The sequence below is a fragment of the Rhinopithecus bieti genome, unplaced genomic scaffold (genome assembly GCF_001698545.2).
Source record: "Rhinopithecus bieti isolate Rb0 unplaced genomic scaffold, ASM169854v2 scaffold_23826, whole genome shotgun sequence".
Taxonomy (NCBI): domain Eukaryota; kingdom Metazoa; phylum Chordata; class Mammalia; order Primates; family Cercopithecidae; genus Rhinopithecus; species Rhinopithecus bieti.
The window spans coordinates 1,511,055-1,526,795 of NW_016811267.1; the positions used below are offsets into that span (position 1 = coordinate 1,511,055).

Below are 15,741 nucleotides of genomic sequence, written 5' to 3' on the forward strand. Positions count from 1 at the left end.
AAAATTTTACTTGCTCAATTCTTTTTTTTTTTTTTTTTTGGGGGCAGAATCTCACTGTGTCACCCAGGCTGAAGTGCAGTGGCTCAATCTCAGCTCACTGCAACCTCCACCTCCCAGGTTCAAGCAATTCTCATGCCTCAGCCTCCCAAGCAGCTGGGATTATAGGCGCACGCCACTGTATCTGGCTAATTTTTCTATTTTTAGTACAGATAGGTTTTCGCCATGTTGGCCAGGCTAGTTTCGAACTCCTGACCTCAAGTGATCCGCCTGCCTTGGCCTCCCAAGTGCTGGGATTATAGGTATGGGCCACTGCGCCGAGCCCCATTTGCCCAATTATTGACCATCATTTATTGAGCTAAATCCAAAAAGGAAACTCTACCACTGACCCTTTTCTTTTTCACGGTCTCCAAAATGAATCCTAGGTTTTTCCCGCAGGGTAATTCAAAAGGTCAGGTTGGAAATTGACTTCTTGCTTAAAAAAAGAAAAATATAAACAAAAGGTCCTTTTCAGAAATGAGGTTTATTTTCAAGGCTACTCAGTCCTAAAAGCCTGCATATTTACTTTTTTTCCTTCCTCCAGGTTTACCTCCAAGTCAGGATTTCAAAACCACCAACATTCGGGCTCATTCTTACTGGTATAAACAAACAAAACCAAAAAAAGCAGACAACAAAAAACTCAATGAGCAAATCACACAGCTGTGGGATTCAGCGCCAACCCCGGGCGTTTCATTTTGGCAACGAAACCAGGATTCCCTTTCAAAGAAGCTTCTGGAAAATGCTGTATTTCCTAGATGCAGGCCCCTGGTTTTTCAACCTCAAAATCACCTACTCAAAAAGCAGACTCAGAAACCCAAGGTTTTAGAACATGGTCCCAATGTCACCATATCATAAAATCACTCTCATTCTTGCAACTGTACAATGAATGGCTCCCAAAGTCATTTTATTTAACAAAGGGGTCAAGGCAGAGGAAAATTTCTCTTAACATTCCCACAACTGCTCCACATGTCTTCTGTGGAAACACTTCACCAGGAACTAGCTCAATGCTCTTGCTAACAATTTAGTTTCTATACCGGAAGGCTGGTGTCCCTGTTACAGGTGGCCTGTTCGTTCAAGTCTTAGGGTTAATCGCAGCTGCTCTGAGTGGCCAAGCAGACCCTGTTGGGATGTGGAAACAATTTGTTAACAGGACCCTGGCTGGGCCCAAAGGCTGTCAGACTCAGCAAGTAACACTGAATGTCCAAAAACACAGCTGTGTTAAACTTATAAGCCAATCCTTCTGCTCAGATCTCTGGATAGAAATGATTTTTCTTTTATCTATGGGGAATGCAATTTCATCACAGTCCCTTATATAAACCTTCCTGAAACCCCTTCAGTAGACAGCATTCCAATTCAGACTAAAGTGACACTATCTTTGAAAACAAGGACGTGGCTGGGAAGCCATGCATATCTCGGCGAACGCTTTTCCACGCACCACGAGCTTGGGCTTTCTGGAAGGTTGTCAGTTCTCTGGTCAAAAACATTCTTGAAGTCATCAGGAATGAAGGAATGGAGACTCGGCATCCCGGGAAAGTGAGTTCCTGGTTTCATCGCTGGGATTCAAGAGCCGAACAGCCTGAAGAAGTCAGAGGGCAGAAATGTCTGTGAGGATAGGACGTGATTGTTTTAAAAATATTGTCAGAGATTATTTTACATGACTATTAGTTAGATGATTTCACATGATTGCCTGATTTTTTCAAGTAACCTGTGATCCACCTGTGAATACAATTAACAATATTGAACGACACAGTTAAAAGACGGATATACTCTTTTTTTTAGAGTCTTGCTCTGCTGCCCAGGCTGGAGTACAGTGGTGCGATCTTGGCTCACTGCAACCTCTGCATCCCGGGTTCAAGCGATTCTCCTGCCTCAACCTGCTGAATAGCTGCAATTACAGGCACCTGCCACCAAGCCAGGTTAACTTTTGTATTTTCAGTAGAAACGGGGTTTCACCATGTTGGCTGGGCTGATTTCGAACTCCTGACCTCAAGTGATCTCCCTGCCTCAGCCCCTCAAAGTGCTGGGATTACAGGCGTGAGCCACTGTGCCCAGCCAACACCATCACCCTATAAGGGAAGGTGGTACACCTGTTAAACAAAAGATACATACAAGAACTTTCGGTATATTCTTTGCAACATTTCCACAAATCTAAACTCATTCCAAAATAAAAAGGTTATCTGAAATAAATAAGAGAGCAGAAACAGCTGGATTTCCACATGCAAAAGAATAAAATTGGACCCCTGCTTAACGCCATATAAAAAAATTTACACAAAACAGATCACAGACCTAACTACCTACCAGAATCCAAACTACAAAACTCTTGGAAGAAAACTTACATGTGCATCTTTGTAACCTTGGGTTAGGCAATGATTTCTTACTATAATACGCAAAGCACAAATGACAAAAAAAAAAAAAACATAAATTCAACTTCATAACAATAAAAAATTTTTTTTTGAGATGGACTCTCGCTCTGTTGCTTAGGGTGGAGTGCCGTCGGGCAATCTTGGCTCACTACAACCTCCAACTCCTGGGTTCAAGCAATTCTTCTGCCTCAGCCTCCAGAGTAGCTAGGATTGCAGGCGCCTGCCACTACGCCTGGCTAATTTTTGTACTTTTAGTAGGGACGGGGTTTCACCATGTTGGTCAGGCTGGTCTCAAGCTCCTGACCTCAAGTGATCCAACTGCCTCATCCTCCCAAAGTGCTGGGATTACAGGCATGAGCCACTGTGCCTGGCCATTCACAATAAAAAACTCTTGTGCTTAAAATGACACCATCAAGAAAGTGAAAAGACAACATACAAAATGGGAGACAATGCTTGCAAAATATGCATGCGGTAATGAACTGATAATGAGAATACACAAAGAACCCTTATGGATCAGCAATAACCCAATTTTCAAAAAGAGCAGAGAATCTTAAGAAGACATTTCCTCAAAGGGGATGGACAAATGGCCAATAGGTACACGAAAATATGTTCAATATCGGCCGGGCGCAGTGGCTCACGCCTGTAATCCGAGCACTTTGGGAGGCCGAGGCGGGTGGATCACGAGGTCAGGAGTTCGAGACCAGCCTGACCAAGATGGTGAAACCCCATCTCTACTAAAAACACAAAAATTAGCTGGGAGTGGTGGCACATGCCTGTAATCCTGGCTACTCGGGAGGCTGAGGCAGGAGAATCGCTTGAACCCGGGAGGCAGAGCTTGCAGTGAGCCAGGATCATGCCACTGCACTCCAGCCTGGTGACAAGAGACAGACTCTGTCTCAAAAAACAAACAAAAAAAAAGAAAACATGTTCAATATCATTAACTACCAGGGAAATGCAAATCAAAACCTTCAAACTGGTTGGGCACAGTGGCTCATGCCTGTAATCCCAGCACTTTAGGAAGCTGAGGTGGGTGGATCACTTTAGTCCAGGAGTTCTGGACCAGCCTGGGCAACAGGGCGAAACCCAGTCTCTATAAAAAATACAAAATTAGCCAGGTGTGGTGGTGCACACCCATAGTCCCAGCTACTTAGGATGCCGAGGCCAAAGGATCACTTGAGCCCAGGAAGCAAAGGTTGCAGTCAGGCGTGGTGGCACATGCCTGTAATCCCAGCTACTCGGGAGGCTGAGGCAGGAGAATCGCTTGAACCTGGGAGGTGGAGGTTTCAGTGAGCCGAGAACGTGCCACTGCACTTCAGCCTTGGCAACAGAGTGAGACTCTGTCTCCAAAAAAAACAAAGAAAATTATAAACGTAGAGTGGGATCATATAACCCAGCAATTTCACTCCTATATCGCTAATAACTAATAACATAAATCTGCACAAAAACTTGTACATGAATGTTCTTGTCACCATTATTCATAATAGGTAAAAAATACAAACATCCCAACTATCCACCAACTGATAGATGGAAAACTGGGGAACAGTCACACAAGGGAATATGATTCTGCCATGAAAAGGAATGAAGAACTGCTCCATGCTACAACATGGATGTACCTCAAAAACATGATGCTGAGCGAGAGACGCCAGACACAAAAGGCCATGCAGTGTATGACTCCATTTATATAAACTGTCCACATGAGGCAAATCCACAGAGACAGGAAGCTGATGAGTTGTTGCCAGGGGCTAGGGGAGGGGGAATGGGGAGTGACTGCCAATGGGCACGCAATTTCTTTCTGTGTTGATGAGAACGTTCTGAAATTGGATAGAGATGGTGGCTGCAAAATCCTGTGAATATTCTATAAAATACTGGATTGAGAAGACAGACTTCCACTTTTTACTTGTAAACTCTCTGCATGGTTCATTTTCTCCCTAACTTTTCCTGTTATTTTATGAAAATTTCAACACATAGAAGAGTTGTGTTGAAACACACTGCCACCACCTACATTCTGCAATTAACACTTTGCTGTGCCACGTACCTATCCATGTATCTATTCATTTATCCGTATTTTTGATGTGTTTCAATGTAAGTTATAGATGACAGTGCTACCGATCCCTAAATACTCAGGGACGTTTCTCCCCTTATTTCAGACTTTTCATAACTTCTTAAAATTTCCAAAGCTCGGCCGGGCACGGTGGCTCATGCCTGTAATCCCAGCACCTTGGGAGGCCGTGGCAGGCGGATCACAAGGTCAGGAGATTGAGAGCATCCTGGCTAACATGGTGAAACCCCACCTCCACTAAAAATACAAAAAATTAGCTGGGCGTGGCAGTGTGCGCGTGTAGTCCCAGCTACTTGGGAGGCTGAGGCAGGAGAATGGCGTGAACCTGGGAGGCGGAGCTTGCAGTGAGCCGAGATCACACCACTGCACTACAGCCTGGGAGACAGAGCAAGACTCTGCCTCAAAAAAAAAAAAAAAAAAGAAAAAAAGAAAAAATTTCCAAAGCTCAAACAACACAGAAGTGGGCACAGGGAGGTTGGGCGCAGTGGCTCACGTCTGTAATCCCAGCACTTTGGGAGGCTGAGGCGGGCAAATAATTTGAGGTCAGGAGTTCGAGACCAGCCTGGTCAACAGGATGAAATCCCATCTCTACCAAAAGTAGAAAAATTAGCCAAGTGTGGTGGTGCGTACCTGTAGTCTCAGCTCCCTGGGAGGCTGAGGCAGGAGAATCACTTGAACCTGGGAGGTGGAGGATGCAGTGAGCCGAGACTGTGCCACTGCACTCCAGTCTGGGTGACACAGCAAGACTCCATCTCAAAAAATAAGAATAAAAATAAATGGGCACAGTTAATATTGAACCATGCCCAGGCTCTACCAATTTCCTCAGCAACTGCTGCAGGGTCCCCTCTCTACCCCATCTGGAGTGGATCCTTCCAACTCCCTTGCTAAACAGTGTTTCACTCCCATACTTAAGGCACTCATTTAGGGTTTATCCATGGTTATCGCATGCACGTTACACAGCTGAAGTCAGGCTGCACAGACGAGTACCCTCCGGCCTTCTTCACTTTCAGAACGTTTCATTTCCCCATGCAGACAGAACCTTCTGGCACATCATCAGTGACAGTATCATGACAGCTGGTCACATGGGCATCCTTCAAGTTACCTGATCCTTCTCCTGTTCTTGGACACTTAGGTGATTTCCAGTTTTTAAATGTCCTGGGAAAGCCAGTCACTCCTTCCCTGAGACAGCCCTTTCTTGAGAGAATCTTCTCTCACCCATGGCCCCCAGTGAAAGAGCTGGCCTGGGTCAGGGGTTGGCACATTTTCTAATGGGTGACTTGTTTACTAACAGTTCTGGCTCTGCAAGCCATGTGGTCTCTATCACACAGCTCAACTCCACCGCTGTGACACAGAAGCAGCCACACACAGGAACTTTTGTGAAGTTCATTCACAAAAACAGGCAGTGGGGAGATTTGGCCTGTGGTCTGATGACCTTTGACCTAAGTGGTTATAGCAGAAACAAGAACCCCCACCCTAAATGGACCTGAGTGACACCAAGGCGGGTCAACCAGATTCTGCCCCAGAAAACAAAATCAGGACCCTGGGCTACTGACTATGCTGATCTTGGAAAGCTGAGCTGGGAGGATGCCCGAGGCTGCTGTTCTGGCTGGCAGATGAGGGAGTGAAGATGTTGGTCAAACAGGAGAGGATGATGAAGCAGGTGCATAGGAAAGATGAGAATGAGAGAAGCATGATGACTTCTTCCCTGCCCCAGGATCTCTGCAAAGACGAGAATGAGAACCATGCTGACTTCTTCCCTGCCCCAGGACCTTTGCAAAGATGAGAATGAGAGAAGCAGGCTGACTTCTTCCCTGCCGCAAGACCTTTGCAAAGACGAGAATGAGAGAAGCACAGTGACTTCTTCCCTGCCCCAGGACCTTTGCGAAGACGAGAATGAGGGAAGCATAGTGACTTCTTCCCTGTCCCAGGACCTTTGCAAAAACGAGAATAAGAGATGCATGCTGACTTCTTCCCTACCCCAGGACCTCTGCAAAGATGAGAATAAGGGAAAAACGCTGACTTCTTCCCTGCCCCAGGACCTTTGAACATGCTACTTCCTGTGCCACCATGCTTTTCTCCAGCTCTGCAAATGGCAAACGTCTTCTTGTCCTTTAGGTCTTGATTATTTATTATTTGTTTGAAGACAGGATCTTCTTCTGTTGCCCAGGCTGGAGTGCAGTGGCAGGATCTCAGCTCACTGTAACCTCTGCCTCTAGGGCTCAAGTGATCCTCCCACCTCAGCCTCCCGAGGAGCTGGAACGACAGGCAGGTGCCACTACACTCGGCTAATTTTAAATTTTGGTAAACATGGAGTTTCACCATGCTGCCCAGGCTGGTTTCAAACTCCTGGGCTCAAGCAATTCTCCCACCTCGGCCTTCCAAAGTGCTGGGATTAGAGGCCTGAGCCACTGCGCCTGGCCATTCCTACACTTTCATGCAAGTTCCTTGATCTCTTCACAAGCTTTCTCTGTTCCTAGGCAAGCCTCATACGTGCTCTCAGATCCTCTCTGCCAGGTAGGATACCTTGGCAAGGGCCTTTCTGGGAATACATCATGGTCCTTGTGATGAGGGTGAAATGCCATCCTCCCCAGATCTCCTATGTCCTGGAAGCATCTCCGCAAACAGCCACTGGGGTGGCATGTGCACCGCACAGCAACCCCACGTTCGGAGTCTCAGTCGCTCAGGACAGCCTACTTTTGTCCTCTTTCTTTCTGGGGAAACACACAGGGATGGACCCACGGAGGCCAAGAACACCAGATTCTCCCATTGTGTCTTTTCCCAAATCCATTTACAGCAAATCTCACAATTCGTTAACAGTAGTATCAGAGTTATGGACCCAATGCTAGATGGAAAGGCAATCTGCTTGAGTTTTCTCAGCCTAATGAGAAAATGAAAAGCCAGAATTTAAAACAATCAAGTCTGAATACATTTCTGCTGGCTTCCAGCCCAGCTAGAGCAGGTTCTGGCAGCATGCTGGACATTTAAACCACATTTTCCACCTCGGCAGATGCAGCAGAGCTGGTGAGAGGTGACAGGGCCATGGGGTCAGGAAAAGCATCTCCTGGCAGCCCCTGCAGAGGTGCCAGGCATAGCCAGGTGCTGGAGAACTCCATGTTCCAATCAAAGTTCCAGCCTGGTTCAGTGGGGACGCAAGGACAGAGTTTAACCCTTTCAGGTACTGGTTCCCTCACTTACTCATTTTGAAAAGAGAAAGCAGGGCCAGGCATGGTGGCTCACACCTGTAATTTTGGGAGGCCGAAGCAGGTGGATCACGTGAGGTCAGGAGTTCGAGACCAGCCTGACCAACATGGTGAAACCCTGTCTCTTGTAAAAATACAAAAATTAGCCAGGTGTGGTGGTGGGCACCTGTAATCTCAGCTACTCAGGAGGCTGAGGCAGGAGAATTGCTTGAAGCAGGGAGGCACAGGTTGCAGTGAGCCGAGATCACACCACTGCACTCCAGCCTGGGCAACAGAGCAAGACTCTGTCTCAAAAACAACAACAACAACAACCAAAAAAAAAAAAAAAAAAAAGGGCTAGGCACAGTGGCTCACTCCTGGAATCTCAGCACTTCGGGAGCCTGAAGTGGGTGACTCACAAGTTCAGGAGATCAAGACCATCCTGGCTAATATGATGGAACCCCGTCTCTACTAAAAATACAAAAAGCCGGGTATGGTGGCATGCACCTGTAGTCCCAGTTACTGGGGAGGCTGAGGCAGGAGAATCACTTGAACCCGGGAGGCGGAGGTTGCAGTGAGCCCAGATCGCACCACTGCACTCCAGTCTGGGCGACAGAGTAAGACTCCATCTCAAACAAAACAAAAAATAAACAAAGAAAACAGAAAGCAGGATACAAGAGTGATGACTGAAAGGACAGAGAATGACCATCAGGTGGGTCATCCTGGAGAAGGAGACTAAGAGATGACGCTGAAAGGAAAGGGCAGGTCGGACTCACACGATCATGCAGAACATCATGAAGATGTTCCACAGGGCGATGAAGATTCGAAAGTATCTGAGGCTCAGCAAGAATTCCCGGATGTTGTCACCTGGAAGAATCAGAAAGCACTTTTATGGCACAGCTAACATCCCACCCCTATTGCCACCTCTGCAGTGGGCTTTTGTGACTTCCACCCACCTGGCACTCACTGTCTCCAACTTCGGCAACAGTGTGGCTTTTCCTTCGGGTTTCTCCCTCTTCCCCACCCTCAGCACTCAGGCTGTGTCTACCACTGACCAATCTCCTGAAAGCACCATGTCCCTCTGCCTCTGACTGGCTCAAGAAGGGGCATGTGACCCAAGTCTGTCCAATGAGAGTCTGACCTGGGACTTTTCCCCCAACTACTGGCAAACAGACACTTTCTGCCAGGCTTGCTGAGCTGGGAAGATGTAACCTCAGTGTCCACAGGCCAAATCCAGCAGCCTCTTCCACCTGTTTTTGGATGGCCTGTGAGCTAATAGTTTGTTTTTTTTTTTTAATATAAAGATGGGGTTTTGCTATGTTCCCCAGGCGGGTCTTGAACTCCTGGCTTCAAGTGATCCTCCCGCCTAAGCCTCTCAAAGTGTTGAGATTACAGGCATGAGTCTTCATACCCGGCTGGCTCTTACATGAAAAAAAAAAAAAAAAAAAAAGAAGAAAAATATTTTGGGAGACAAAAAAATTACAAGAAATTCAAATCTCAGTGTCAATGAATAAAGTTTGATTGGCCCACAGCCATACCTATTCATTTACATATCATGTCCTGCTGCTTTTGTACTACAACGGCAGAGCTGAGTCATGTTGTTGTGCCAGACAGACACCATATGGCCCGCAAAGCCTCAAATATTTACTATATGGCCCTTTACAGGAAAACATGCCAACCCCTGCTCTGGGGTCATCTTTGCCAACCCTGACCAGTCTCACAGTAAAACCAACACAAAAGAAAGGGGTACTGAGAGCTGTAGAGAGTCAGATACTGACTCTAACCCTAACCCTAACCCCATCCCCAACTCCAACCCTAACCCTAATCTTGGAGGACTGGTTTGACACCTAAACCCAGGGTGCCTGAAGACAATTCCACCCTTGGACGTTTCAATTTGCTTTAACCACTTTGAGCTGAGTTTGCAATGTTTACAACTAAAAGCATCCTAATTCAGGCAAGGGAAAGGGAAGGTGTGTCTTGGTGAGACTTATTCTGGTCCCCTTGAAGGCCAAGGAACAGACACCCCTCTGAGGGAAGGCAATTTAGTATGTGAAGACTACAGAGACCTGGGTTCCAAACCTTTCCTCCAGGGTTTCCAGTCAGTCATTCTCCCTCTCTGGACCTCCAGAAGGAAAAGAATGGGTCCAGATTAGGCCAGGCACGGAGGCTCACACCTGTAATCTCAGCACTTTGGGAGGCTGAGGCAGGCAGATCACCTGAGGTCGGGAGTTGGAGACCAGCCTGGCCAACACAGTGAAACCTTGTCTCTACTGAAAATACAAAATTTAGCCGGGTGTGGTGGCGCATGCCTGTAATCCCAGCTACTCAGGAGGCTGAGGCAGGAGAATCACTTGACCCGGGAGGCAGAGGTTGCAGTGAGCTGAGATCGTGTCAATGCAGAGCAAGACTCCGTCTCAAAAAAAAAAAAACAAAAAACAAAGAATGGGTCTAGATTAGGTGATCTACAAAGGTACTACTCGAAGCATCTGTAGACTAGGGCTGCTTGGTAAGTACAGCACACAGAACACAAGCCCAGAAATTTCTATCTTTCAGGGATGACAACCTGACATTCCTGCTCCATCCAAGGCTGTGCTGAACACACCATCTTGCTGAACATGGTTTAGACGAGCCTGGTATTATCCAAACGACGGGGTTAGTTACATGCAGCACAACCTGTATACACGGCTGATCCAGCACAGACTAGAAACATCAAGTGCTTGGTCTGTTTCCAGGAAGTCTGAGAGGCGCTGCTCAGCAAGACCCTTCCCCTAGCAAAGGATCGTGAAAACGGGATCTCCCACCATCAATAGATGCCAATCAAACGTTACTCACTGCAGGCCATGCACAGTGGTTCACACCTGTAATCCCGGCACTTTGGGAAGCTGAGGCGGGTGGATCACCTAAGGTCGGGAGTTTGAGACCAGCCTGGCCAACATGGTGAAACCACATTTCTACTAAAAGTACGAACAAATTAGCCAGGCATGGTGGCGAGCACCTGTAATTCCAGCTACTAAGGAGGCTGAGGCATGAGAATCACTTGAACCAGGAGGTGGAGGTTGCAGTGAGCTGAGATCACGTCACTGCACACCTGGGCAACAGAGCGAGACTCTGTCTCAAAAAACAAAAAAACGTTACTCGTTCCAGGCAGCAGCAGCGTACAAGGGATACAGGAAGAAACGAAGACCGGTGGCTCTGCCCCCACAAGCATATGGGGAGGAGAAATACTAAACAAATATTCCCACGTGACTGCTCTGGTGGGAAAGTTTAGGTGTCCCGGGAACACACACTGCGGAGACCCAACATGGCATGTGCATGAGGAAGGGTGGGAGATCAGAAAAAGCCTTTCCAGCCAGGCGTGGTGGCTCAAGTCTGTAATTCCAGCACTTTGGGAGGCCAAGGCAGGCGGATCAACTGATGTCAGGGGTTTGAGACCAGCCTGGTCAACATGGTAAAACTCCATCTCTACTGAAAATACAAAAATTAGCTGGGCATGGTGGTGGGTGCCCGTAGTCCCAGCTAATAGGGAAGCTGAGGCAGGAGAATTGCTTGAACCCGGGAGGCGGAGATTGCAGGGGGCTAAGATGGCGCCACTGCACTCCAGCCTGGGCAACACAGCGAGACTCCACCTCAAAAAAAACAAACGCCTTTCTGAGGAAGTGCCAGAGCTCCAAGTTCCGATCTCAAACATGGTCAATTTAACAAACATGAGCTCAAATCCTGCCTCTGTCCTTCTGCATAAGTGACCTGGGCCCATCCCTGCACTATCTATGCTCATTCCCTCTTATGTCAATAGGGGTGTCAGGCAGCTAGGAAGACCTCAGCACACTGCCTGGCACACATGGCGCTCTCAATAAATGCAGCCACTACGGTATTACAGTTAAGCCAGGGAAAGAGGATAGAGAGCAAGGAGCAGCTCCCACAGGGGATGCAGCATCTGGGCTGGAAGGAGACTGGAGAGAGAGCAAAGCAGGAAGCTCCGGATAGAGCACTGGTGTCCTCCCTAGCATCCCTGTCACTGATGCTCCCGCCACTTTGTGCCAAATCTCCCGCCCACCAGAGCTCTGATTTGGATCTGTACAGTGCAACCCCAGGGCCTGGCAGTGCCTTCCACGTGGTGGGTAACACATGGCTGCTGAGTCAATGTATGAATGGATGGATAAATGAACAGATGGACAGATGGTCTAGTGATTGAGTGCACAACTGCTAGAGGCAGAAAAATCCAGGTTCTAATCCTGATTCTCTCACTGATTTGCTATGTGGCCACAAAAAAGTTGAGCCACATCTCTGACCCTCAGTTTCCTGATCTGCTTCCAGTTTCCAGTTCTGGGAACTGGAAAGTGACTATTACCTTTTAGGAATGGAGGTAGAATGCAACACTAACAGGAAGCACCTAACTAGGTCAGCACCCAGGGGCAGGCCCCCCAAAAGTAGAGCTGCTGGAGGGTCTTCAAAATAGCTCAGCCAGGCATGGTGGCTCACGGCTGTGATCCCAGCACTTTGAGAGGCTGAGGTGGGAGGATCGTTTGAGGCCAAGAGTTGGACACCAGCCTGGTTAACACAGCGAGATGCCTATCTTTACAAAAAAATTTAGAAAATTAGCCAGGGGTGGTATTAACTGCCTGCAGCCCCAGCTAGTTGCGAGCCTGAGGCAAGAGGATTTTTGAACCCAGGAGTTCAAGGCTGCAGTGAGCTATGACTGTGCCACTGCACTCCAGCCTGGGTAACAGAGCAAGACCCCGTCTCTAAAAGAAGAAAACCTGTTCCTCAGGGTTCCCCTATCCTTGGGTAGTGCTCCATCATGGCATCCACCGCCTTGACTGTGACGCCACTTCCTCAAATGGCCTTCCCTTCCACACCCCAGCAAGAGAGCAACCCCATTACCATCCTGTGACTCCCTGTTACCTAACATCACCTCTGTCACCATCTATTCCCCGCTTGGAAACCATGTGTCCCACCCCATGGTAAGTTCCACTCCATCTGTCTTACCCCTACTGTATCCCTGCACCTAGCACAGTAGCCAGCATGCATTAGGTGCTCAAATATTTGGTGAATGAAAGAATTAATGAATGGATACAACAGTCATGTACAGATCCCCTTAAGACTCCAAACAGCTACACAATTACATTCAGTAGGAAGTGTAAATTCTGGGGCCTCTAGGGCCCACGCAGACGATAGACATATGAAGAGGTTAGGGCTGGGATGAGGCAGAGTCGACAGGCCCCATCTCCTCAGAGTCCTCAACTACACTCAACAGATGTCAAGGGCTCTCCTGAATCTTGAGTTGCAGAATGTTCCAGTTTTCAAGAAAATCAGACATCTGAATTTTTATATAAAATTGCCTGATTAAAAACCTATCCCAGCAGTTTGGGAGGCCGAGACAGGCAGATCACGAGGGCAGGAGATCGAGACCATTCTGACTAATGCGGTGAAACCCCGTCTCTACTAAAAAATACAAAAAACTAGCCGGGCGAGGTGGTGGGCGTCTGTAGTCCCAGCTACTCAGGAGGCTGAGGCACGAGAAAGGCGTAAACCGGAGAGGTGGAGCTTGCAGTGATCTGAGATCCGGCCACTGCACTCCAGCCTGGGCGACAGAGCGAGACTCCGTCTCAAAAAAAAAAAAAAAATCTAATGTTGGCATCTAATTTTAAACGTGGCAGGTCTGCAGCACTCTGAAAGCAACAGCTGTGTGTGAGGTTGTTCATTCATTCATTCACAGGCATGGGAGGACTGGTATGGCAAGGACAAAGGATGGGACAGGCCAAGCTAGGGTCTCTTCTCTGAAGTTTACGGTCAAATGTGAAGGGCAGACATTAGCCAGATGACAGCAAACATACAGAAAATTATAACAGTAGGAAATGATGTGAGTGCTCACATCAGGGAGGTCCGGTGGGAGAAAGAAGTAGATGACAGAGGTAGGCAGAAAGGACAGCACATTATCAGTCATCTCCCACTCACACACACGCTCAATTAAAGAGAAAACTCCTGGCTTATGCCTGTAATCCCAGCCCTTCAGGAGGCCAAGGTGGGGGGGATCACTTGAACCCAGGAGTTTGAGATTGGCTTGGGCAAGGTGGAGAAACCCCATCTCTACAAAAAAATACACAATTTAGCCTGGCAAGGTGGCACACGCCTGTAATCCCAGTTACTAAGGGGGCTGAGATGGAAGGATCACTTTAGCCCAGGAGGTCGAAGCTGCAGTGAGCCATGATCGCACCACTGCACTCCAACCTGGACAAGAGAGCGAGACCTTGTGTTAAAAAACGAAAGAAAAGAAAACGAGGGTAGAACTTGGGGAAACAAAACTGTCCTCTCTGAAGTGGACCATGCAATTCAAGGGTCCAGGAAGACCTTACCTGTGCTGGGCTCCCTCGACTCCTCCCCAAAGCCCTGCGTGTCCTTCTTTTTCCTACAAAGAGGAGCAGACAGTGTCCACTTTCAATGGGACATAGAGGCCTCAGCCCCCTGACCCCCCAGCTCAGAAGGCCACAAACACTAAGTTTCAGCCCTGGCCCTGCCGCTGACTTGCTGTGTGACCTCGGACGGTTCAATGTCCCTCTCTGGGCCACCACTGCCCAGACAATCACAGCCAGGTCACCAGCCACCGACAGTTTACAAAGCGGCCCGACAGTGCGGGTGCAGTGCTGAGGGTCCGGGGTTGGGCTATTTCTTAGAGGATGGGTCTTGACTTCTCCAGGAAGGTGAACAGAGGGACACCCAAGGAACAGAGAGTATGAGTTTAAGGTCGCTCGGGGGCGAGGAAGATTAAACCAGGCTGGAGGCATGAACAGAGGGCGGATAGGGCGGGACCTGCGGCTTGGGGGCGGGGCCTGAGAAGTGCGCCGAGATCACGCTTATGAAGGCGGGGTTACGGGTTCCCCGGATGGAGCCACAGTCCGGCCGCGGCCTACTCACAGCTTAAAGTTCAGCACTGCCCCGGCATTCATCAGCAATGTCCTGCAGAGGGAGAATTACAGTTACTAGGGGCGCCCCCGCGTCCTGCCTGGCCCTCTCTTCCCAGCCTCTGGTCCCCCTAATTACCCGAACAGCAGGATGTCTCCGATCATCGTTACGGCCAAAGCGTCCGTCAGAACCGGAAGCGGAAGCCCCAGGGAGGGAGGGGAGAGGAGCACAAACCGACCAATCCTAAAGCAACACTAGCGAGGGCTGGGCCAATCGAAGATCAAGGTCCCACCCTCTGCAGGCCAGGCCCCTTTAGGGGAGCGCTAGCGCCCCACCTTGCTGGGGAGGCCCGGAGAGCCAGAATGGAAGGGGCCGGGTCTGCTGGGGGTGGGATTGGGTCACGCGTCGAAGCGTGCCGCGCATGCGTGAGGTCTTCAGTGCAGTAGGGTTAGCTGGGCAGCAATGCCTGTTCACTTTATGGGGTCTCAAATTGGGCTTCTGGAGAAAAGGAATCCTTTGACTCCTGAGCGGCACAGGGTGCGGGGTCCTGACGCAGTGGGGTCCCTAGAAACGGGTGCCCCAACCTACTGGGCTCTAAAATGAGATCCTCCTGGGCCCCATGGGGAACGGAGGGCCCCACTGAGCTGCCCCCAACAAGACACGGGGGTCCTGACTTGCGGAGCCCCACCGAGGACGGGGTTCCTGATCGAACGGAACGTATGGGGCAGGAAAGTCTTGACGGGGCTCCACAGAGGACTGAGGTCCTAACCGATCTCCACGGGGAGCAGGGGTTCTGATTCATGGGGTCCCACCAGGGCGTAGGGGTCCTCATTGGGCTCCACCGAAGATCGGGGTCCTAATTGGGCCCACGGGGACAAAGTCCTGGCTGATCTGGCCCCCTGGGAACTGGCGTCCCGCGTGGGTGGGCTCCGTGAGGCACGGGCCCCCAGAATGGGGAGCCCCCCAGCCTCCCTCGCCTTGCAGGGGTGCCCCGCACCCCGCCTCGCTGGGCGGAACGGGGTCGCGATGGCAGTAGGGTCAGCGCCTGGGACGTCCGACCGTCCAGCTCCGTCCGTGATGCTGGGCGTCCCCACCACCTGTCCCGATGTGGGCCGTCGCCCCTCCTCTCCCACGGGGGCCGGGCCTGGGGTGGCGCCTGGCGGGCGGGGGCGGGCCCAGCTGCGGGGGCGCAGTCGCCGGGCCG

General features: G+C 49.5%; 1 protein-coding gene and 1 pseudogene across 2 annotated transcripts; both read right to left on the reverse strand.

The window, feature by feature from the left end:
• Nucleotides 1-501: 501 nt before the first annotated feature.
• Nucleotides 502-15,551, reverse strand: SMIM7 (small integral membrane protein 7). 2 transcript variants are annotated; one of them, XR_001889526.1, is made up of 6 exons: nt 14,676-15,551; nt 14,550-14,591; nt 13,991-14,043; nt 8,414-8,504; nt 1,472-1,612; nt 502-1,155 (listed from the first exon to the last, which is right to left on the reverse strand). XR_001889526.1 is itself a non-coding variant. In XM_017893695.1 (5 exons), the coding sequence occupies exons 1-5, from the start codon at nt 14,699-14,701 to the stop codon at nt 1,597-1,599; spliced, it is 228 nt and encodes a 75-aa protein (XP_017749184.1). In that variant the 5' UTR covers nt 14,702-14,760; the 3' UTR covers nt 510-1,596. The 2 variants fall into 2 exon arrangements, 1 of the variants encoding a protein (XP_017749184.1); XM_017893695.1 differs by having other exon boundaries at nt 510-1,612; nt 14,676-14,760.
• LOC108543267 (CDGSH iron-sulfur domain-containing protein 1 pseudogene) overlaps nt 15,302-15,741 on the reverse strand; it is a 15,516-nt pseudogene continuing 15,076 nt past the window's right edge.

Excerpts from the sequence above, each read along its gene's own strand:
- SMIM7 (XM_017893695.1), bottom strand. The coding sequence starts at position 14,701 with ATGATCGGAGACATCCTGCTGTTCGG. Across the intron at positions 14,044-14,549 it reads GCAGTGCTGAACTTTAAGCT|GAAAAAGAAGGACACGCAGG; the intron begins GTGAGTAGGCCG and ends TCCTCTTTGTAG. Across the intron at positions 8,505-13,990 it reads GTCGAGGGAGCCCAGCACAG|GTGACAACATCCGGGAATTC; the intron begins GTAAGGTCTTCC and ends TGATTCTTCCAG.